Here is a 23510-nt window from a genome sequence, read left to right on the forward strand (position 1 = left end):
TTACTCTAATTTTAACATCAATTGTTAGAACAGTTGCTTTAAAGCTTTCCTTTAAAATCTAAGTTACATGGGGAGGTGGCCGGTGAGAAGCATAAGATAAATAAGACAGAACAGAATAAATAGGAGCTAAAATATTCGGTTTCATGTAGGAAGTGGTTTCCTGGCAAGTGCATGGTGAACAGAGCCCAAGGGAGAGGATAAATGCAACCTCATATTACTCAGAGGAAGCACAGCTTAACCATTTCCTAGTCCACAAAGCACTGTCTACAGAGCAACAGCTCTTTCCAAAAGCACCATAAGCCCTCCAAGCCTTTGTACAGCAGGAGAGCTCAAAGCATCCCACAGTGACTTGAGCTTCCTCCCTTCCACCTGCCCCCCACTGCACTATGCCACAGCACAGAATCAAAGCATTTGGAAAGAAACAAAAGCCAATTCCAGTGGCTTAAATCATAAGCTAAAGGAACTCTTTAAGGGGTTTACAGAATATCAGAAGAGAATTTAGTTTTTATCGGCAACAAACCTTGTAAGAAACCCAACCATGCATTAATAAAACCCTAAATTATTTCGTATTTCAAGAAACTATGACATCTTAGCTAATTGGTTTAGTACAAAATGCAAGAATGTTTAAGACCAATGTAAAAATACTTCTAATTTGGAGAAAACTGCAATGATTACGAGTTACAGATTAAATGTAGAACAATAGAAGTTATAACTGAAAGGAGAGAGTTTAAACACAAATATGTCAGAAATCAAAGGAGAACACTTCAGAACTAAAAATGTTTAGCCACTAGAGCACAGAGTAAATTCTTCCCTCTTGAACATACCACATATCAGCAGAAGAATCAAATATGTGACTACACTGGAGCTCAGCTTGATTCTGTGTAACATCAATCACACAGAACTGATTGCAGTACAGCGCTTCCAGAAGCCTGCACAATCACATGAACAGAGCTGCCCAGATGAATAAACCTGAAGCTTACAGTAAAACAAGAACTTTACTTGTCCTTATAAGCCAGCTTGTAATAATGAGTTTTCTAAATGAATGTGGCACAGCTGCAAGGCACACTTTATAGAACAAAGGAAGCTATGTAGGGAAGCTATAGAGACAAAAAATAAACATGCCATCAGTTACTTGCTTGAAGCTCTTCTTTTTTCTGGGGCTCAACTGGCCAAAAAGGAGTAAATACACTACACCACACAAGAAGCAGAAGACAAAAGCACACATTTGAAACAGACTGTAACATACTCATAAAATCTCTGCCTCATATTATTCTGACTTAAACAATCAGTCTCATCTCAATCAATACAATATAACAAACAGCAAGGCATGTGGAAAAAATATTTACTCTTGTTTGGCATGAATACAGCCTAGATAACAGTCTTTCTAAATTCTCCACCTTTAAGGAAAAAAGAAATAATCCCCTATAGCACAGCTGTATGCACTCATGTGTATGCATGTTGGCTTGTAGGTTCAAGTCCCTTCCTTAAGCATAATTTGTCAATTTTCAAAGGCAGAATTCATTATTACAGGTACACTAAAATATTTAAATTCCATTTGGATTTCAGTTAAGTTGCTGCTTTTCTTGGAGTAGCCTAGCTGTGTTAGGAAGGCACAGCAGTACACAGAAGTACACTGAAATTCACTGAGTTAAGTTGTAGATGATGAAAAGCCAAGAGTGGAGGACTCTCACTGATCTGCAGCTGTTTGTGACTGCCCTGCTGGCTGTACTTTCCTTACTGCTGTGTACATAACATGGTGTACAGCACCCCACAGGCTCTGTACACAACATGTACAACATCTGCAGGCACACTCTCTGGATCTGCAGAACTGAAAAAATTAATCTAAGCAACAGAAAAAAAAAAGGACTTAGATACAAGGGGGAAAAAGCAATGTGCTGCTCATTACCCCTTACTGCAAAATGACTCAAAAAAACTTTTTCTGTATGTATGGAAGGAAAAGTTTACTAATAAAGAAATAACTGAATAATAGCAGGGAACAAGATACTCAAAGGATCCTCAGGCTGAAGCAGGAATAGCCCAGTTCTCTTTCTGAATAGACAGAATAAATTAAGAAGTTAGTTATAATAAAGACTGGACTGAGTGGCTACGATGTTAATGAAGTTAAAAGAGAATGCTTTTCCTTCCATACTCATTGAAAAGACCATAGGAACTCATAGTATTATCTCCTTTATTAGTCACAGCACACCACAAGAATAAAGATAAGACTGATGGTGATTCACCAAACATCCACAGCCGCCACTGCACTGTGCTGGCCACATGACAAGGGGTGGACAATCCAAAAAAGCTGCAAGTTACACCCTCACCAAACACTGGGACATGCTTCAGTTCTAGGAGATAACTAGGATTCACAAAACGGACATGTCACAAGAAACAAAAGACCATAAAAAGCACTGAGCTGAACAGCCCATCCATTTATCACGCAAATATTTGTAATCTTTTCCTGACCTTGACAGATGTACAAGGAATGTTTCCCTGCATTCTCTGACTCTGGCATTGGTTATCAACCAAAACTGGCATATATATCACCCAGCACAAGCAGACAAGCTTGCATTATTGTGTGCTAACTCCCAAGGAAGTCTTCCAGTACCAAAACAGTGGCATCTGTACATGTTGTGACAGCTCATTTGCAAACTGTGCACTATCTGAGCATCTTTAGGTTCTGGACAGATTCACTGTATTTACCCATTTCTTCTCAGTTCTCAGACCCAGTAGAGAATCTTCTTGCTGTAATAAAAGTTTTGAAGTCTACTCTTGCACTATTCTTCCCTTCCTGAGGCTTGTGACTAAAGTAACCCTGGCCTAAGTCAGTGGTTCCAGGTTCAGGAACCATAATTCATGAGACATATTGTACCTGAGACCTAATCCAAGATTATTTCCTAGGTTACTCTTAGGACACAGAGGCTATCAAGTACGGAGTTCGGTGTCAGAGTAATGGCAAAGCTAAAAATGCCAACTTCAAAGAATGTCCTGCAGATCAGGGGTTGACAGAGGCCTTCTGATAGATCTTCTAACCCTGAGAATGCCATGATACATCTGCTGTCACAGTAAAAGCAGCTCTAGTGCATTTCTTTATTTGCTCAACTGTTTCAACTGATTATGTGTGGACAAGGCATCACTTTCCACGTTAAATATTGAAATCTAATGAGTGCTGCCACTGATAGCACCCCTCGCAATTCCAAAAGACTTTCAAAGGCATGAAACCTCTGAGTATTCTGCTCAATGATTAAGCCTTTTAAACCAGAGTTCTTACTTTACCCAAGAGTATTGAGGCTTCTGTTATTGAGGAATATCAAAACTCAACCTAATTCCTGTTTGCATAGTCCCATGCTTTTACAGATACAGCAGACCTGAGTTGTGATTCTCAAACAGATTCTGCATGATCCAGATGGCAGTGGGACTTTTTAGTCCCTCCACCACCTTGTATCAGGGAGCTCATTGAGATTCCCCAGTATGAAGCAGTAACAAAGAGCAACAGAAAACATGGCCGCTTGGTTCTGTAGATGTGCTGGTGTTCAAAGGATGCAAAGTAAAGCAGTGTCTTCTGAATACAAGCTCTCCAGGTTCAAGCACATTTTATGGTAAAAGTTCATTGTTAGCACAAGAATGGAACATTCCACATAAACTTCTCTCACAAATTTTATTCCTGAAGTCACATGAGTGAAAACAGAATGCACATTTCTGACTCAATTAACAGAAAACCTCACTTGTTTCAAAAGAGCATTACAATTGCAGAAACCAGAATGAAAGGTAATAACTAAGGAAATACTATAAGCAAGCCACAAAGCAACAGAAGTTCACACAACACAGAGTGGGTAACAATTCTTTTAAATGCTATTTTTAAATGCTCGGCTTTAACACCTGCTATGTAACTATAAACTGTATGCAATTGCAAACATAGTTAAGACATTCCTAACATTTATCAGGTTAGTATTCACAAAGTAAACAAGAGAACTTACCCCTCTTCCTGTGTGATGCTGCCAAATCCAAGTCAACATTTCGTCTTCCACTCTAAATTAAAAGAACAATAAAAGCCTCATTTCCTCAGGTGATCATACATGGTGCATAATATTAGAGTATTTACATTTCATCCCTCACCATAAAAGTGAGACAGTTGACGGAGCTATAATTTTTTCAAATTTTTTTTACCGTTAGTGCTTCCTCTTAACAATGATTAAGGTACCGAAACACAGAGCTAAACAAATGTTTCAGATGTACTTCCCATCCAAACATTCTACTGACAATCCCTAAATACATCATGCTGGTTTACTTACCAGTGAATAACCTTCCTCATCTGATTCTGGCTGAGACAAATCAGATTCACTTCTTGACTTCATCAGCCTGTAGCTTGAGTTTGCATGGATTGAGCGACTTTCTGCTGTAAGACTTTCACTCCTGCTTCAGGTGCACACACATTCATGTGCACACACACAGAGAAAAAAAAATGCTGATATTACATGAAGGTAAGATAGCCAAATTTAGCAGGTGCCACAGTTTTATTTGGGAGGAGACTATCACAGAACATCACAAGACCACATTAAAGAGGAAAAGAGTGGTCTGATGGCTTCAATTATATTTAGAAAGGGTTTTAGTAAATTCTGTTACTTAACAGCCTTACTGGTCAAGGCAACCTCAAATGAGTGATTGCTCTAGAGCCTTCATAAGTATTACACGGAGTAAACAAAAACACTGAACTGAGAGGACAAGAAACAAAGTAAGTGGGTGAAAAAGCACTGAACTTATTAAAAACCCACCCAAAAAAATGCATCCTAAAGTTGATATGCTGGAGATGAAAGCCACTTTCACAATGACAGAGGGAGCCACCCATGCTTTAGGGACTAGATTTCCAAAAAGAGGCAAAAAGAATAAAAGGGTACTGAATATATATAATTTTCCTCTTCAATATCTTAATATCTTTCCCATCAATATCTTAATTTAAAATATCACCTAACAATAACTCCTATCCATGCCTATGATAGGAATGTCTGTAAAAAATCAATCATGATCAACACTTTTTGTCATAATAGGCTTTGAATCTTTTGTTTTAAACATACACAGTTGGGTTTTTTAACACTACTATAAAGGACATTGGTATGGTTCAAAAACCCACAAATATGGTGAAAAAAATCCAAACACAAAAAAATCACATGAAAAATGAACAATTGTTCAAAATACCTCATGCTGTCTGTACACCTGATGATCTGAACTACTTACTACTAAGCCCAACTTTGAAACTTAAATAGGGTACACCCAAAATAAAACTCTTCAGGTTAGTTAGCATGGCCAAGAAAAATTGAGAAAAATCACTCTTTTCAACCAAAGCATAACACTGCTCTCAGCAGTAATTTTCTTCTAAATAAAACTGCAATAATTCTCAGAGGAAAACTGGGATTGTATAATCAATTCTAAAGGGAGTAGAGAAGAATTCACCATGGTGTAAGAGTCAGCAAAGCCCACCTGGTCATGAGCCCAATGCCCTCTGGAGCAGCAGAGGGAGGCTGCTGGAGCTGCCCATCCTCCCTTCGCTTCTGCAGCTCCTCAATGGCAGGGCTCACGCCCAAGATCAGCAAGGCACATCTGTGGATCACAGAGTTGCAGGCAGCAGTGTACACATCCTGCCCTTCTGTCAGATCAGTGCTGATCCTTCGTTCCTGCTGGGACTGAGCAGGTGGATCATCAACTCTAGTCCCCGTCCCCGTGCTCATCCTATCTCGATCCCGACTGCGAGCTACTTCACGGGCTGACAGGAAACATTGAAATATTTCTGTAATATGCAACACAAAAAGAAATTCTTAGCTTCTAGACAAAGCCACAGAGAATAAAATATTCATCTACATCTTGGGCCAAGAACTGCCCCACTTTTAAGAACAACTACTATTTTTCTAACAGTAAAAGAATACAATGCTAATACAGTGACATAAAAGTCATACAAACAAGTTAAATGAAGCATTTATACAATGTTAATTTTAAAATGAAGGACAATGCACTTTGACAGAACACCAAAACTCTTTCAGTATCTTACTACAACCCATCTCATGTTTCACTAGCATCAAAGAGATTAGTTTACATTTGCTTTTTAGCAGATGTCTATAAAATAGTGCTTCTGTAAATCCATATTGCAGACATCAGAATATCTCCAATTTGACACTGGAACAGTTTCAGGCTTTTATTAGCTTTGGGCAGTACAATGAAGTTCCTATCAAAATTCTTAGCCTACACTTTCCTTAATTCTGCTGTAGTCTCAAGGGTCAGATTCTTCTAAAGAGTATATCCAAAGAACTAAAGTTCTTTTGATTTAATCACTTTAATTTTAAAGATTCAGATCCTCTTTGGAAAGGCAAAGGTAAAACCAAATACTTCCTTCACTGATATGATTAGAACTCCACAGAGTGAAGAAGACACTGTCCTTCCAAAGGACATGGCATTATTTACACATATAATCAGTACTTACTACCAGCTGTCATAACTTCATGTTCTCTTTCCTCCTCTTCGTCTTCTTGTTCCGGGTGTCCTTCCTCCCTGTCACGTTCTGCCTGCTCCTCCATTTCTGCTTCTTCATCAATTGTACGAGTAAAAGAATGTTCTTGAGTATCAACATCAGCAGATTCTTGGTTATCTAGCATCTTGATTAAAAAAATTACACACATGAAGTAAAATTCTCACCAAAATGAAAGATGAATGTACAAGGACACAGGCATTGAATAAGAGGTTTTTTCCTACCAAAAAGTACTTTTGATACTGTGTGAAATATACAACAAAGGCAGGTGTTTACATTCAAGGTTTTAAATAGCTAAATTCGAAATTTTAATTTTCCTTTTGTAACCATGGCTCAGATTATCTGCAGAAAAACGTCTCCATGTAATGCTTACTTACACTCTACAGTCAAAACTTCTGACACTTCAGCACCAAAGCCTTTGGAAACCACAAGCCTGGGTATACTGCATGAAAGCAAATCAGGTTCTTTTTCCCAATGGCATTAAATCTGAAGCAACAAATCTACTGCATATATCAGATTTGCTGTATTGCACCTGTAAGTCTGAGGATTTCTGGGAGTAACAGAACTTACTGCATGCAAACCCAATGCTTTCAGAAGTCATGAGCCTCTTGCAACTATGTTAAACCCCTACCCTGAGAAAGGAAGCGAGCAAGATACACATATCCCCATAATATTAACCAAAAGTAGAAGACATACCCACACTATTTTTAAGAGCACCACTAGTGCTTTACAATACAGCTAAAAAGCCTCTTAATCCTGATGCTGCATGAGTATTTTGCTCATTAAAAATATCTTGCTTGTAGATTGCAAACCACAATTAAAAAACCTATCAGAGAAACCTGCTTTAAGGACTACTTTGTATTGCCAAACAGGCCCAAATCCTGTAATTCACTGAACACTTTCATCATTAACGCAGATCTGGCTTAATAAAGTTTTTCAGAAGTTGCCAGTTTCAGGCCCAATGCTCTCATATCTGACATTTACATAGGGCTGAGAAGGACAAGTTGCCCTGAAGTAATGCTACGACTAAGAAGATTATGTGGCCATGGAGGAAGGAAGAAGGGGTAGTAGGCAAGGAAAGGGAAGAAAGTGGTTCAGAGATCAGAAGCCCAGATAATGCAGTTGGATTCAGGAATGGCAGCCAGACAAAGCTGCGGCCTGCCCAACACAGCTGAGCTATCTCCAGCTAAACTCCAGGGCTTCTGCGACCCAGCATTCTAGGGATGGGAAGAGGGAAAACCAGGCTTGAGGCTGGGCTTGGGTCAAATGACGCCAACCAATCATTTCCTTTAGCTGAATTAATATCACATACTCCAGGACTAATAGATTCCTAATTATACCCTACCCATTTTCATTTGGAAACTCATGAAGGTTTTACAACAGGATAGAAAAAAAACCTGACTGGCAATTTTGTAATATTTTCTAAATAGCCAGTAAAACCAGAAGAACTGCAAAGAGATGCACAGCCTTACCCATCTGTCTCTGGAGGATGACCTGGTCTGAATAAGTTCCATGTTCTTGCAGGCAAGCAAGCGACTCCGAACTTTATATACACAGCGGTAAACTTCTGCCAAGGCCTTACCAGGCTGGTACCTACAGAAAACCACATCCAAGCCAGACAAAAAAAAAATCACACAAACTTCCTTTAAAAAAAGTCAAGCTGATCTTTTAATAGCAGCTTTGAGTTACTTACCTGCTCTCACCACAAGCTTGACTAAGTAAACTCGTATGTTTCAGAAGAGCTGCAAGGACAAATCTGGACACAGTGTCTAGGAGGGATTCATTACTTAAAGTTGCAGTATCCCAATCTGAAAATAGAAATTATTTATCAAAACTGGCTACCGTTCCCAAAACCCAAAAATACTTGGTTTTTTCAGCATTGTATTCAATATCTTCAACTATTTTTTTTTTAAGGAACTGACTTTCTAATTTCAAAAAAAACTTTCCCCCACTTTAAAAAGGACCAGTATGAAAATAATATTGCTACACTATGAAATAACTGAACTGCCAGGCAAACCTTCACAAAGCACCATAATTCTCCATGGCCAAATAAAAAATTACTGTCCCCCTTCTTTACAAATAAGTTCATAGTATATTTTTGTGTTAAATATTATCCTATGAACTGCTGTAGAAATGACAAAACATACCTGGCCATAGGAAAGTCTAGTTTAAAACACCTGCTCCTCAGCAAGTTCCATGACACTGTCTGTGACGCTCTACTAACGTGAGCATACAACTTTCAGTCAGCTGCACAGAGCAGACCCCTATCAACTTCTAAGGAACTCAGTTCCACAGCCTAAATTAGACAGATCAGCCCATTCAACTCATATTCTGCAAGCAGACAATCAGCACTGTTTTTACTGGAATTCCCACTTCTGTGAAATCCTGTAACAGAATTCCCTGTGTTGTTCTCAACAGGCACACAATACCATTTTCTCTTTTCTTCATCTGGTTCAGCTTGGCCAGAGCTACAGAAAATTATCTCTGGATACAGCAGTTATGGTACAAGTACAATGCTCAGTGGAACTCAATAACAGGAACCTGGAAAGACTGAGCAGGAAACCCAGATTTTAGGCAATAAGCATGAAAAATTATTACTACTATAGGACCAGCCTCCCAGAGACCTGAAAAACAAAAGCTGACTTACCCCCCTTCATTCCATTCCTAACGTATTTTGCAAGTTATTTTGCCTTCCCCCTCTCCTCCCCTTTAATTTTTCTTTTTAATTGCAAGTTTCACCCTTCTCTACTCAGAAAATGGAAAAAAACTGAGTAAGCAAACAAGAGTTTCCTCTTACTAGTTCAGAAGGAAAACAACATTGAGCTACATGTTTGCCAAGCACTGAAATCAGTGTCAAAAGTAAATAACAGAAAAAGCAAAAGAAAGATGACAGAACATAATAATAAATTAAGTTTATCATGTTGTAGAATTAAAAACTGCTGCCAAAGAAAATGCAGGATTATGCTACGAGCATAGCTGGAGCACTTAACTTGCTTTCAGCATACACAGGCTATTTTCAACATCCTACCTTTACTGACAGCATAGTCCTGCATACTGATCCACAGGCTCCTTGCTGGCTCTTTTGTACAACCCAAGGCCAAATCAACGTAGACTGCGATCTCCGGTCTCAGCTTATAATCAAAGGGCTTCTGCTCCTCATTTCCAGACAGGGCCACTTCTAACAAGGAGCTCATGCATTTATCTAACAGAAAGGAAATACCAAAGAAAATAAACTCTGCAAATGTTGAGGATTAAACACATCTATCTAACAGCATTTAAACCATCTATCACCTTCCTCTTAGTTTAAAAAAATAAAAACAAAAAAATCAAGACATGTCATTGTCCTTCCACAAATTCACCTTATATAGGGAAGTGACTTAAAAGACAATCTACATAAAGCGTATGGAGATTTAAAAGCATTATCCAACTCTTCTTCAAGAGCATAAATCTGTATCATTAATTCTACTTGAACTGCACAGCTACACACTTGCAACTACTGCCTGGACCCATTTCAAAATACTCTGTCTTTTAAGTCTTGAAGTAGCCTACTCAGAACCAGAGGGACGAGATGTGAACTAAGAGGAACAGGGTGCAAAGAAGCAAGTGCCCCATTCAGATAGGAAGGGATGACTGGAACACCACTGCTGAGTTGTTGATAATTCTGGTGGATCATAAAGAATGAAGTTTGCTATTAATAGTAGTGTTTCTAATTAATTAAGAAATCATTTTGCAAGTAGAATAAAATAGAAGAGATTTTTTTCAATAATTAATATGAAAAATTAAGTTCCTGGAGTGTCTGTTAAATGCTGAGCATCTAAGAGTAAAACATTTCTAATAAACTGTGTGAAGTCTGTAGTCTTTCATTGAGAAATTGCTATTTTTTTTCTCCAGAATGCATTTCCAAGACTCTTTATAAACTACATCTTAACCTTAAATACCGTTTTGGAACTTTTTGTATTACAACACAAATAGACAAGAATGCTGAAAGACAAACCTTTAGTACAGGGACTTTTTCAAACATTATCAGAAATTTCACACCTGGACACATATTTACACTGACCATTAGGCACTGGCACTGAACAGCTCACCTAAATGAGGAATATCCATCTCCACTCCATCGCTGAACAGTGGGGTTTTGAGCCAGTAGGCCGTGTCCTGCTCCTCGGGGGACACTGGAGGGCCCTGCAGCATCCCCCCCAGGCAGCGCCCGATGAGCAGGGCCACCGTCCTCTCCAGGTCCACCAGCCACACCCATGACTGGGCAGGCTGTGGCAGGGGCACACCCGCAGGGTCAATCACCTCAGGGCCACCTGCAAGTATTCAGTGCCAGGTTAGTCACCCACTCCCAGCTGTCATAAACAATCCCAAAATCCCAATGCTAATGGCAGATCTTCTTCATATTTCCCAGTTAATCGCAGATTTGGCCCTCAGTCAGCAACCTTTCAACTGAAGGAACAGCAGCTAGGACAAACAGACTGCTGAACACCGGAACTACAGTACAGCAGAGGTCACCACCATTCATGGCACAGGTGTTCATGAAGTAAAGGCTCTTTTAAACTCTGCCCAAGAACTTGCTTTGTCTAATACACACTTCTCTGTGTTCTGATAAACAAGTATAGATTAAGGATGCAACTGGAAACAGCACTCTGAGCAGTATTTCACAGCTAGGGCTACTAATACATTAAGGAAACTGAAAAGGAGATGCAGCAGTTTTAAAAAAACAGACATCTTAAAAGGGAGAGCTAAATTCCACTAGAATAGATACCATTGCTTATTTTTCAGATTAAAAGCATGTTTGTTATTACACTTACCATGAAGAGGCCACTGTAATTCCTGATCTTCCAAAAGGGCTGCAGCAGGCAAGAGTCTGTTGAGACGATCTAAAGGTGGCAGGAGATCCAGCAGGTAACTCAGCAAAGGCCGGGCTACTGACACTGGCAGCAGCAACAGTGAGTTGACAATTTGGGAGAGCATACTGCCAGCAGCTGATACATAAATCACATCTGCAGAGAAAAAAACAAATCTAAATTAATTATGGTTATGGAATTACGTAAACACAATTTTAAAAGTCAAAGAATTGCACCTCAGCTATCTCAGAATGTCTTAAACAATAAAGGTTGAATTGATGGGTTTGTTTAATTATTAATCTCTTATTTTAGTTACACACTTCTCAGTAATCACAATAATTGTACTTCTAAAAAGAGAAATCTACAACTAATGAAACTGAAATAATAATGCATATTCTGTATTCTGTTCGCATTCACATTCACATTCTGGAGTGAAGGTGAACAGAATGGAGAACTCGCATTCTCCAACCTGTGCTTTTCCTGCACACAAAATGTCCTACCAAAAACACGAACCAGGCTTTCCTGGCTGGATACCTCATCTCCTCCTTTGGGGGAGACTCAGGATGCCTAATTTATGCAGATATAGGAAAAATGAGGGATTTTTTAATTCAAACCTAAGCAAAAAAAGTGCCTTAAGTTTATAGAGACACCATTACTGATTCTTCCATGGACAGTTACCTCTCAGTTTTTCCCCAACACTACCATTCCAAGAGCTTTCTTTAAGCAGTGTTGCAGAACGGGAATAGATATCTGTAGCATGAGGCAATAAAAGCTGAAGGTGCTTGTGAAGCAGTGCCACACTGCTGGAATTCTAGAAGGAAACAAACATAAGAATAATTCTGTAAATACATATAAGGGTTCACTATTTAAAACACTTCAGCTTTCAAATACTCAGAAGATTTTCAAAAGGAACCTTACAACATTCTGATACTTATGAATACCAAATTATTTTTTTTCTCTCCTAAATGGTAAAAATAAGGATACACACCTCAGTAACACTATTGATGTGGCAATAAGCCAGCAATTGTTTCTGAAGGGAACATAAAAGCTCATGCAAATGAGCAGGTTGGCTGTTTTCTGAAGATGATGTACCTAGTAGAAATTTATCACTGTTTTTTTCCAGTTCTCCAAAGGCTTGGTCCTATTAAGACAAAAGTGGGAAAAAGATAACAATTAACTCTGCTTCAAGTACTCTAATACTTTATTATCACTTAAAATAAGCATTTTCATCTTTACTATGCGCACCTGTAATTACTGAAGAAATTGGATAGTGTCAAGTGGATCACGGGATAAGCAAACTTGAAATTCCAATTGTTTATAACGCCACAGGAACGAATGTGGTAGCCGTCAAGTAAACATTTCTTACTATATTACTTTCACATGCAGCAACACTTTTATTGCTCACCAAGGATAACTAGATTCAAAAACTCAGTTCCTAACCTACCCCCCAAAGCACAATGTGTTAAAATAATTTAAGCACATGTGTTAAAAATGTGGAATAATTCCTTAGGATCTGTTGTGGGCTGATGCATAAGATATCTCACATTATAATCCCTGACTGCACTATCCAGGATGGCAGTAGAAGATGGCTGCTTGACTTCCCTTGGAATCTACTGGAAAAACTGAGTAGTTTCAAGTGGCCAATTCAAAGCAGACAGGTCCACCTTGCTGACTGAAGGAGGTCTAGAGAGAAGAACAAAACACTGCCAACCCTGTGCTGAGAAGCTCCTCACTATGCCAAGAAGTCAAACCTCTGATTTCTTCTCGCTGTTGAATTCAACCGGCTGGTTGATTAGCAAGCTGAGTCAGTGATTTGCTCCCATGCTCCCCTACACTCTCTGAGAATAACAATCTGGCTGACTGTGTTTAGCAAGACCTGAACTTGCTGCTCTGTTACAAGGTAGTTACCACCACAGTGAAGTTAATTAAACAGATTAATGCTCCTGGTGTTATTGTTGCTCTGCTTATTGTTCCCTGGTGGCTGAGATTATACTGACAAGCACTGTATACAGTCTATTTAGTTCTTGTGTTATGTCTTCTCTTCCAGAAAAATCTGAAACTAAAGCAAGAGCAATAGAATAGTCTGACATGAAACCAGCTGCACTTACATAAGTCACCTTAAACAATAAATACCACTAGAGCAATACTAGAACCATATTGTTAGAGATGATTTAACTGACTTTAGTCCACTTAAGGACAAATACATGTGGCAGTGCTACTTCAGATAAACAAAATTAGCATAATTTCCTTAAGATGAGGGGGAAAATAGTAACCCTTCAAAGTATCCAAAATTAATTATAATTTAAAAAGAAAAATTAATATGAAGCCTGTACATACTGTATAAAATCCCAAGTTTCTTAGAAGAGTCTTCATTAAGATTTCAGCTAGATGAGTATCTGGATGACTGCTCTGGACAGCATATGTTTGATCAGAGAGGTTTCCATAGCTGATACACATCGAGGCAGTTTCGGTGGTATCGGATGGGGAGCTGTAGCCAAGCAGGGAAGCTACATGGGTGTGATCCTGCAAGCTTGTCAGAATGATGTCCAACTGCATTCTCTAAAGAAGAACGTTTAGACACAAAAATCGCTCTTCGTTAGTAAGGATAAAATAATGAGCTAAGAAGAAAAAAGGCATTAGTCATAGTTAGCCAATAAAAAAAATCTTCTAATGGGACACAGAAATAAGCTGGAAGGCTTTACCAAAATATTCCAGGTTTTCATGAAGATTTGTACTATTAGAGAATGGATAAATATACTGAATTACATTGACCATACCTAGTAAAAATCTCAGATTAAGAGAGACAGAAACCAGACTGTCCACATGGTGGGCAATCAGTGTAAGACACTGAACCTAACACTTTCTCCAGCATTTCCTGGAGAAACCTGATTATCTGGGAAGACGAGTGGGAGACACACAATTTCTCTACACTGTACATAGGAAAAAGAGTACAAAAATGAACCTTGCAGTCATCTTTGCAAAGTAGAGTGAAATTCATGGCGAGAAAGCATTATACAAGTATTCATCCCAGGAAACAGTTAATTTGCTCTCACCAAGGCTTGTTCAATCAATCTAGTATTCAAAATTATCCTATCTCTAAACTTGTCTGGATATACTACCATAGCAATTCATAAGCTCTCTGTAGTTGACCTTCACTTGAGAAAATAAGCAGTGCTCCCTGCCTCACCCCCTTCTGGTTTAGCCAGGCTGCCCTGCAGATTTTGTTACACTGGGCCTTGCACTGCATCTCCCCAGAAATGCACTTGCACTCTGCAAATGAGGCTCGCCTCATAGCTCAAAATGTTCCCACAGGAAAACACAAAGCATACCCTAACTGTTCTCAGGCCTACTTTTACTTGACCTTACCTGTCCTTTTGATAAGCTTTCCCATCTATCAGGACCTTGGGGTAGAAGAGAATGTAGCAATTCCATTCTCTCTCGCAATGGAGGAAGTAGCATAGTTGCTCCAACTGATAGTGTCTCAATTACAACCTAAAATCAGAGCAGCCGAAAATACTTCTTCAGTGGAGAAGGGAAATAATCAACCCACCTGCATCCTTAAAAAATACCATACACCACTCATGATATATCCCAAATATCTGCTTAATTTCATTTAGTATCAGAATTCTACCGCACAATAGCACACTAATCTTATATGCTATGACGCAAACAATGTGCAGTACACTGAAGGAGTGAAACAAGACCAACAAAAGTTGCTATTTCCTGTAAGAATGCATCTTAGGAGAATTACTCAACCAAGTCAGTCACTCAATCCACAACAAAAACATTTTAGGCTCATTATTACAGGGAAAAATAATTTAAAAGTTACAAAATAGAGCAGCTTTTTGAAATTCTTATGTAAACATTCTTCTCTGCCTTCAGATCATAAAAGAGTGATGGTGACTACATTTTTTACCTTTAATAAGTAAAACTGTCAAGTCAGAATCATTCAAAAAGTCTAATAAATATCTAACTACACAGAAAAAAAAAGAAAAGAGAGTAGTACAATTTTCACATGTAAACAACAAGGCATGACTTACTTCTTGAATTTCATCAGGGACAGAAGAGTCCATCAGTCGGAACAAGAGATTTCGAAGAGGACCAGCCTGCCGGCCAAGAATGCTGGTGGCTACACCTCCAGCCAGTGCAAGTGCAAGGTGATTAGAAAGCAGCTTCAAACACAATTTAAGAAAACTGTGATGTTCCCTGTAAAAGAATTATGTATCTATTAACCTCTCCTACTATTAGCATGACTCCCTTCCACTTATTTGCGCACTAAGCTTTTAACTCTCCTTTGATTCTTCATACCAGAAAGGCAAGTAAATTCCAACTGGGAGCTGAAGGAAACTTCTCTGAGAAACTTACTGCCAACCTCCTTAAAAGAACAAAAACTGAAACTAGAATAGAGAAGTGGTTTTGTGGACAATGGTTGTAAGAGGCATTCACTTTAGATTAGCAGTCCCATGAATTATGAAGCAAAACAATCCCAAAAGACAGAAATAAACAATAATATGATACACAGAGAGAAAGAAAAACTTTTAAGAAGCAATGCATGTAATCTTCTCTCAGAAGATTTAGAAGTACATCAATCAGGTTAAAAACAAGAAGTCAGGATATTCATTCTAGTCCTCTTAAAAATATTTGAAATAATGGTTACAGGAGTAAGAACTGATAAGACAGAAACAGTAAATGCATTTCAACTACACAGAAAAATGTGTTTTAAAGGAAATATCTGAAGTAAAGCACTTAATTCATTGCATAATGAAAACAAATTCAGACTAAAGATCCTGCTACATTTGAGACACCGTAAAGCTCCTCTGTTGTATAAATGCACTAGAGAAATTCTACACAAATGGCACCTGAATGAGCAGGTAAACCAGATTTATGCTTGTTAAAGAATAGGGTAACAAGGACTAAGCTGTGCGCCACTGCTGTAAAGAAAACACAAATATAAAAATCTGTAACAACATACATATGCTGTATGTACCTTGATGAAGGAAAAGGAAGAGGAGGAATTTCACTGTTAATTTTGTCACAGTAGTGCTCAAGAAAAGAACGAAGATGTGAAAAGGTACTTTCTTCAAGATCGACACAATAGGGTCTGTGCCATGCCACAACTTGCCTGGAATCAAACATCAAGGAAAATTACCTTCTGGAAATCTTTAACTGCTTTAATAAATTAATAGTTTAAACAAGTTGAATACATTTAACTAAACCAGTGTCTGTCTTAGAGCAACGAATACAACTATAGCAGACCAACTTCTTGACCCATGAATGTATTTTCTTCTCTCTTTTCTGTAAAACTCTTTACAATTGAACGCTCCACTTTTATGGACAAAAACACCTCAATGCCATAAATCTAAAGCCATATGTATTTAATCTCATCCAGGCAAAGGCTGACTAGTACTCACAAAGCTGGTTTTAGCATAAATGTCAGGTTAGAGACTTTGATAAAATGCACAGAGCACTATTTCCTTATTTGACAGCTCCCTTGAGAACAGGCATTTGAAATTCTTCTTGAATTATCTTCCAAATATTAAGTTTTTCTGTTCTTTTGTGTTAGTCCATACATAAATGTTTACCGTTTCACTTCAATCGCTTGCTAACATCTTTGGTGTAAAAATATTACTTGAGTTATTGTCTATTTATAACCAAACTATTTATTTAGGTACCTATTTTCAGTTTAACATGTAACCATACAGAAATTTTTTAAGATCTTTAAATGCACCTCAGTAAATTGTCTGAACTTCCCCTTTCCCAAACTCTCCTGATTAGTCTACTACTTATTACACTAAAAGAAACTTCCCAAGCCATAAAGAATCCCCTTAGAAGCAAAAGATAAAGAATACAGAGTTGTTTCATCTCCCACTGACTCCCCTGTCAATATTAATTAAACAGAGGTAGGTTTTGTCTAACTACATATAAGAAACATTCATACACAAATCGTTACCTGTCCCTTGGAAGAGCTGTCCAGGCAAGGCTATGGGATGTTCCTGCCGAAATCTGTTGAATCGCAACTCCATCTAAACCACTTACTTTCTTTGGTTTAGTAATGGGGCCAGTAGAGTTTCCCTGTCCACACTGCCCCATTGAATTGTTACCCCAAGCATAAACTTCATTATCTATAAACATAAATAAAGTAGAAAACAACTGAAATACAACTGGTTTTGATCTAAAAGAGGATTACGTATTTTTACAGCTTATTCTCTTTACCATGAGAAAGTGCCAAACAGTGACTGTCACCAATGGAAATGTCAACTATTCTGGTAGCCGCCAGCTCTTCAATGAGCTTGGGTCTGAGAGCAGTTGCCTCTGAAGAGCCACAGCCAAGGCAGGCCCCGCAGCCCCACGCATAAACCTGGAGCAAAGCAACCACAGAACAGCTGCAGGTCACACCTCTGCTAGTGCTGAGCACAGCAAACAACATCCCAGCAAACCACTTGTACAAGGACTGCAATTACACTTTCAGCACAATCTGCATAGGACTTTCCTGACTGAACACACATCTCATACAGTGTGCACTCCTTCCCCCAACCACTGAGGTGCCACAGAGCACAGCACCAGAGAGGCTGCTGCAGAAAAACAAACTGCTGTAGTGAATGTCAACATTCCTAACCCCCACTTAGAAAACCCAGTGCATCTGAGTCACAGAGCTGAAGGTGGGGAGGCCAGCTGGGTTACACGTGTGGAAATGCTTATTGGATTGTACCCATCATACCAGGAAGGGCCCTTGTTTACCACCTCAACATTTAGCTTCAAGCTCTCCTGAGACTTTTCAGATTCAAAATAAAACTTGCAGTTAAAGACCTATATTCTAATGTACATATATATTTTAAAAAACTATTAAATCACTTAATCACCTGAGTTGGTTACTTTATTAAAAATTAAAAGCATTTCACTGTTGTTTGTTTCTTGAATCCAATTTGATATTACACTGGTTACATTTATTAACCTAAAAATACATTTTCTATGACTGAGCAAGAATCTTGAAAAGTGTGTCGTAGATGACTCTTAGCATATTTTGAAATACTTTTGCGCATTAGGTACTTCAATCTCTAATCAAGAACCTCACTTCTACCTAAGTACTAGTTGAACATTTTCTCAACAGTTAAAATAATAAATGCTGAGATAATGTGAACCCAAACCCTCTTCACCACCTCCCATAATTTGAGTGAAACTTGTTTTGCCTACCTGCCCTGTTGAAGTCAAGGCAAGCGAAGACTGACTTCCAGCACAAACTTTTCGAATAAACATTCCTTGCAAGGCTTCTATAACTTTAGGTTTATATACTCTATTTGTATCACCATGACCAAGTTTGCCTGCAAGGGGAGGAAACACAACTGAAAGGTATTTTCAATGGATAGACAACAATTAAAAGTACCCCAAAAGAGATTTTTTTGGATTTCCAAAAATGCCAGAGTGGATTTTTTAAATTAAAACATTACAGTTCTTATAAAACCTATTTTCTTTCAATTACAGTAATTACAGACTTGAAGAAATATATATTGATTTTAGTCTATTTTAAAATTGAAATGCAAATCCCAGGCAGTTTATATGCAATAGTTTGTAGGATATAATTAGCTACTGTCATATCATGAGTGAGCTTATTTGAAAGTCATCAGCACAGCATTTTTTCCAGAACTGTTCATCTATTCACTGACCTTTCTGTGCTGTGAAACTCCTTCCCTGCTGAAAATCTTTTTTTTTTAACCCTATAATCCTGCAGGTGAACTTCAGATATTATATTTAGATTTTTTAAGCATCCCTTCCTTTAACAGCTACCAAATGACGAATAAAAAACAGAACCAAACAGCAAGGAGTACTGAAACTATGAGGCAGATGGAGTAAGACAAGAATTACTACCAAAAACATTTGTTTTACCCACCATTATCTCCTCCTCCAAACGACCACACTGTTCTCCCATCTTTGGACAGCGCTATCGTGTGTGAACTGCCGCAGGAAACCTCTCCTACATTGCTAATATCTTTTACTAAAGTTGGAATGTTGCGGCTGTTGCTGTCACCATGACCTAAGGAAAAAAGAAAGAAGTATTTTCTTTTTGTGACAATTAAAGTCCTATTTCTGTTCCACAATCATAAGATTTTGCAAATTCCACACGCATTGCAGTCATCACAAATGATGATTTTTGCCAACTTTTTGGAAAGATTTGTAGTATGGTTTGGAAGACATCTGTCATGAAGTTAAACATTATATCTTTAGGACATACTTCAGAACACCTGTTCATATCTCACTGCCTCTGAAACTTATGATTATTTTCTACCTAGCTGAAAAGAAATAAAAATAATTGCTAGTACAACTGCCTTCAGTACCAGCTGATTAGGTAGCTAGACTTCCCAATACTGGGCAGCAGGTATCCTGCAAGCATGACGAAACTGCAATAAGGGCCCTCTGTCACTCCTGTCCATACTGCACAGACTGAACAGATCAGCCCCTCAGCTGCCCTTAGGCAGCCACATTTCTAACAGGTCCTTTCTGCAGAAACCAAGTACATTACAGTTAACACCTACTTCATAACAAGTTTTATTTCTACTAAACTCCAGAAAGTCTGTGGATACGGAAGAAAAATGGAGAACAGAAGAAAATTACCATCATTGGTATCCATAACTGATAAAATATTAAGAATGTCCTATAACCCAATGAAATGTTACATTTAGCTACATTCTAGAACTCACCACTGTACACTCCAAGACCCCCAAGGATGTCAAAACTCCACAATAATCTAAAACTCAAGGAGAACATTTCAACAATTCCCACCAAAATTCCAGTTAAACCTCTAATGCAGAGCTCTTTTCTTAACAACAGGGATACACTTAGAACTTCTACTGATTCCCTTGAAAGCTGTGACTGTCAAACACTCTCCTCATCTTCCACCCCTGCCACTTGCTTGCTTTTACGCCTCTATACTTGATGATTGCGGCATTTAAAGAAAACAGAAGGGAACTGAAGCACAACTTGAAAAAATTTTCTATACAAAACCTGTTGGTTCAACTGAACCTGCTCAAGAAGAGTAGTTTTACACCAGGCATAGCAGCTCTACAGCAAAGATGATGAAATAGACAAGAGAGCTTGAAGGAAATAGTAACACAGGGTTTCTTGTTTCAGTTAAATTTAACTTTTTCGATGTATTAAGGTGAAAGAACACTAAGCCATTCTGGCAAACTTAACATCAAGTATCCTTATTAGAATCAGACCCTTGATATTATTGGCCAGTTATTCCTGACTCTTCAAAGAATCATTTTACCATCACACTAAATTAGGTTTATCTAGAATTTCAGGTTTTTTTAAATGTCTACTGTTTTTATATTCTAGTGACATTAGCAATGATATAGTCTTAGGAATGAATAAAAGCAACATGCCTTGAAATGAAAAATCTTTTAGAAATAATCTTTGTAAAATTAACTGAATTAAAAACTTTTAAGAGACACTGCACTTGTCAGCCGTACGCACACACCTGAGTACATGTATATGTGTACGTAGAGAGGACAATTAGAGAACAAGGCAAACAGATATATAAAATCATTACTAGACACAGGAATTTTTTCCAAAAGCATGAAATTTTCAAATTACCTAATCTTCCGAAGTCTCCTTCTCCCCATGTGTACAGCTCTCCATCTTCTGTAACAGCAGCACTGTGTCTGTAGCCCGCCGACACACACACAACCACCTACATTACATGCATAAAGAAAGAAGGCGTTTTTACACAAAACAAGTGGGAAGTTTGAAAGCTTAGGAGAGTCAAGTTTCAGAAGGAATCTACATAAACTTTTTCATTCACATGGATCAAGTACACACATAATCTTTGCAATCTTTTCTGTTTATTTGATAAGGAGAAATAAGTACATAAAAAGTTTATATGTAAAACTACTAATGATTTATTTATCAAGCAGGTTTAGCATCATTATATCCTAGTCTTAGAGGAGAAAAAAGCAGCATCAGCAGATGTTTAAGACACTAAACAAGCTATATGTGAAAGCCCTGATATTGCAGCAAGCAAAATTGAAACTGCAATTTAGTGAAAGCCCCTGAACAAGTTTGACTCAAGGCTATGAGAAGCTTTTCTGACAATGCCACTGCCATAATCACAGGCCTACAGGCAACCATAACCTCTAGTGTTTTGTTGCAAGCAGACCCAGCCTCAAAGAGAGGTCCAGAGAGAACACAGAACTTTTTCTTAGGATTTTATCTATTTCAAACTTTATACAACATCCCAGCTGAACAGAACAAAAACACGTGCTCCACTATACAAAACATACCTTCCCTTGCAGGGGCCCCTGAATAAGTTTGGGATATTTCTGAGTTGAACTATTTCCATGTCCTAGTTTTCCGTAGTCACCATCACCCCAGCTGAAGACCTCCCCTTCTGTTGTAAATGCTAAAGTGTGACCATCAGATCCTTTTGAAGATGACACCTTTTTAATAGACCTGTGAGGCTCAAAAGTCAATTTTTTCAATGTGGACTGATTGTTGGAGTCTCCCAGTCCCAGTCTCCCATAGCTGCCTTTTCCACAGGCTCTAACAGAACCATCCGTAGAAATGACAAATGTACAATATTGTCCAGCTTCAATCTACAAAGAGAAAAAAGAATGTAATAGAGAAATACAGAGATTAGACAAATTTACACATAGGTTTAGAAGTCTGTATTTTTTAGCAGAATTTCAGATTTCTTCATATAAAATGATGTAAAAACTAAATATAATACAATGTTAAAATAATTTGGATTTTATCAAGCAGTAAAACTAAAATTCTTGCGAAATATGTTACAATTAAATCTATTTTCATAATAGACTAAAGTATATGAACAGTGATTATTTTATTTACTTGCATCTCTTCTACAGACTGTAGAATTTGTGCTGCATTCAGATCTCCAAAACTCACGGATGGAAATCTTAATGTTTTAAAAGCAAAAAAGACAAAGTAACAGCTTGATAAAACACTGGAGGTTTTGCTTAATTTAACCAGTACCAAGCGGTAACATCCCAAAAATAAACCAAATGCTAAAAATCCACTCACTTGAGACTATAAAGTTCAATCACGTGAACATCAAAGAAATAAGATCAAAAGCTTTTAAGAAAATAAGAACTTGCCCCTTTTGGGAAGTCAATGCTCAGCTGAGGAATGACCCAACAGCAAACGGACTAACACAGAAATCATCTCCTATAGGAATCTTAACACAGCAGAAGCGCAGAGCAGGTTCTATCTGACGCATAAAGGCACACCATAAACCAGCCCCAAACAGGCAGCCACAGCCCTATTTAATGGGAATGAATGTCTTCATACAGATAACCCTACCACAAGCATCAAATGGAAGGCTAAGTGGAAAAATCACAAAAATTTGTTCTATAGTTGTATACAGTACTATTAAAAGAGTAATACATTCATTCGGATCATGCATTCCCTTCTTGTGTATTAGTCTTTCAAATGTTTTGAAAGTTTTCTGAATGCATAAACTTGCTTTATGATGTCCAGTCCTGCAACCCATTGAAATATAAAATACATCAGTGACATCCACAGAAACAATTCCAGAAAATGCACCTAAATTGTCTAGTGACCAGAAAGTGCTTTCACTTAAGTCAACACTGCAAAGCCAATAGAGTACCAGAAAAGCAAACTATTATATTCTGGGTCATGCATCAACAGAGTTGCTCAGCTGCAACTGCAGAATCTGTGACTGAGAGCAGAAAGAGTATGTAGACTGATTTGCAGAAAGCTAATTAAGGTTGCTGTGTCAGCAGCTAGTCCAATTTGGAGCTTTAGACTCAGCAATCTCTGGTGTAAAAACCACCAATGGAAAAGAGTATTAAGTCGTTAAGACACCTTTTAACCAACAATTAACAAAACCAACCCAACAAAAACCAAAACAAACCCACCAAAAAAACCTACAGGCTTCTACACTTGTATCCACAGAGCAAGTCAGGTAATTCAGTCATTCGTGTAACATGGATATTTACCTGTGCGTGTCAATAAAACCAAACCTGAATGTTTTTCCCAGGCATCAATAAAAGTAGTGAGATATTCTCAGTAAAATAACCTGTGTGACCAGTTCTGAACATCATTCATTACAATTTGCTTCATTACAACTTGACACTCAGAAATAAAGGTACTATTTTTCAATTTCCTACTGCGACTAT

General features: G+C 38.1%; 1 protein-coding gene across 16 annotated transcripts in view; it reads right to left on the bottom strand.

Moving 5' to 3' along the window:
• HERC1 (HECT and RLD domain containing E3 ubiquitin protein ligase family member 1) overlaps positions 1 to 23510 on the bottom strand; it is a 101514-nt gene that overhangs the window by 42779 nt on the left and 35225 nt on the right. For 14 of the 16 annotated variants that reach the window (XM_050978482.1, XM_050978485.1, XM_050978483.1 and 11 more), the window contains 21 exons: positions 21636 to 21947; positions 20950 to 21046; positions 19247 to 19390; positions 18553 to 18680; positions 17575 to 17719; positions 17312 to 17483; positions 16349 to 16483; positions 15402 to 15567; positions 14728 to 14853; positions 13699 to 13920; positions 12350 to 12502; positions 12040 to 12172; positions 11326 to 11517; positions 10603 to 10824; positions 9543 to 9716; positions 8208 to 8322; positions 7987 to 8107; positions 6470 to 6641; positions 5476 to 5782; positions 4293 to 4416; positions 3978 to 4029 (listed from right to left, as the gene is read on the bottom strand). In XM_050978482.1, the coding sequence (XP_050834439.1) occupies positions 3978 to 4029; positions 4293 to 4416; positions 5476 to 5782; positions 6470 to 6641; positions 7987 to 8107; positions 8208 to 8322; positions 9543 to 9716; positions 10603 to 10824; positions 11326 to 11517; positions 12040 to 12172; positions 12350 to 12502; positions 13699 to 13920; positions 14728 to 14853; positions 15402 to 15567; positions 16349 to 16483; positions 17312 to 17483; positions 17575 to 17719; positions 18553 to 18680; positions 19247 to 19390; positions 20950 to 21046; positions 21636 to 21947 (3412 nt within the window). The remainder of the gene's footprint in view (positions 1 to 3977; positions 4030 to 4292; positions 4417 to 5475; positions 5783 to 6469; positions 6642 to 7986; positions 8108 to 8207; positions 8323 to 9542; positions 9717 to 10602; positions 10825 to 11325; positions 11518 to 12039; positions 12173 to 12349; positions 12503 to 13698; positions 13921 to 14727; positions 14854 to 15401; positions 15568 to 16348; positions 16484 to 17311; positions 17484 to 17574; positions 17720 to 18552; positions 18681 to 19246; positions 19391 to 20949; positions 21047 to 21635; positions 21948 to 23510) is intronic. The other 2 variants (XM_050978496.1, XM_050978489.1) reach the window with 1 other exon arrangement.

Source organism: Serinus canaria, chromosome 10, assembly GCF_022539315.1.
Source record: "Serinus canaria isolate serCan28SL12 chromosome 10, serCan2020, whole genome shotgun sequence".
NCBI classification, from domain to species: Eukaryota; Metazoa; Chordata; class Aves; order Passeriformes; family Fringillidae; genus Serinus; species Serinus canaria.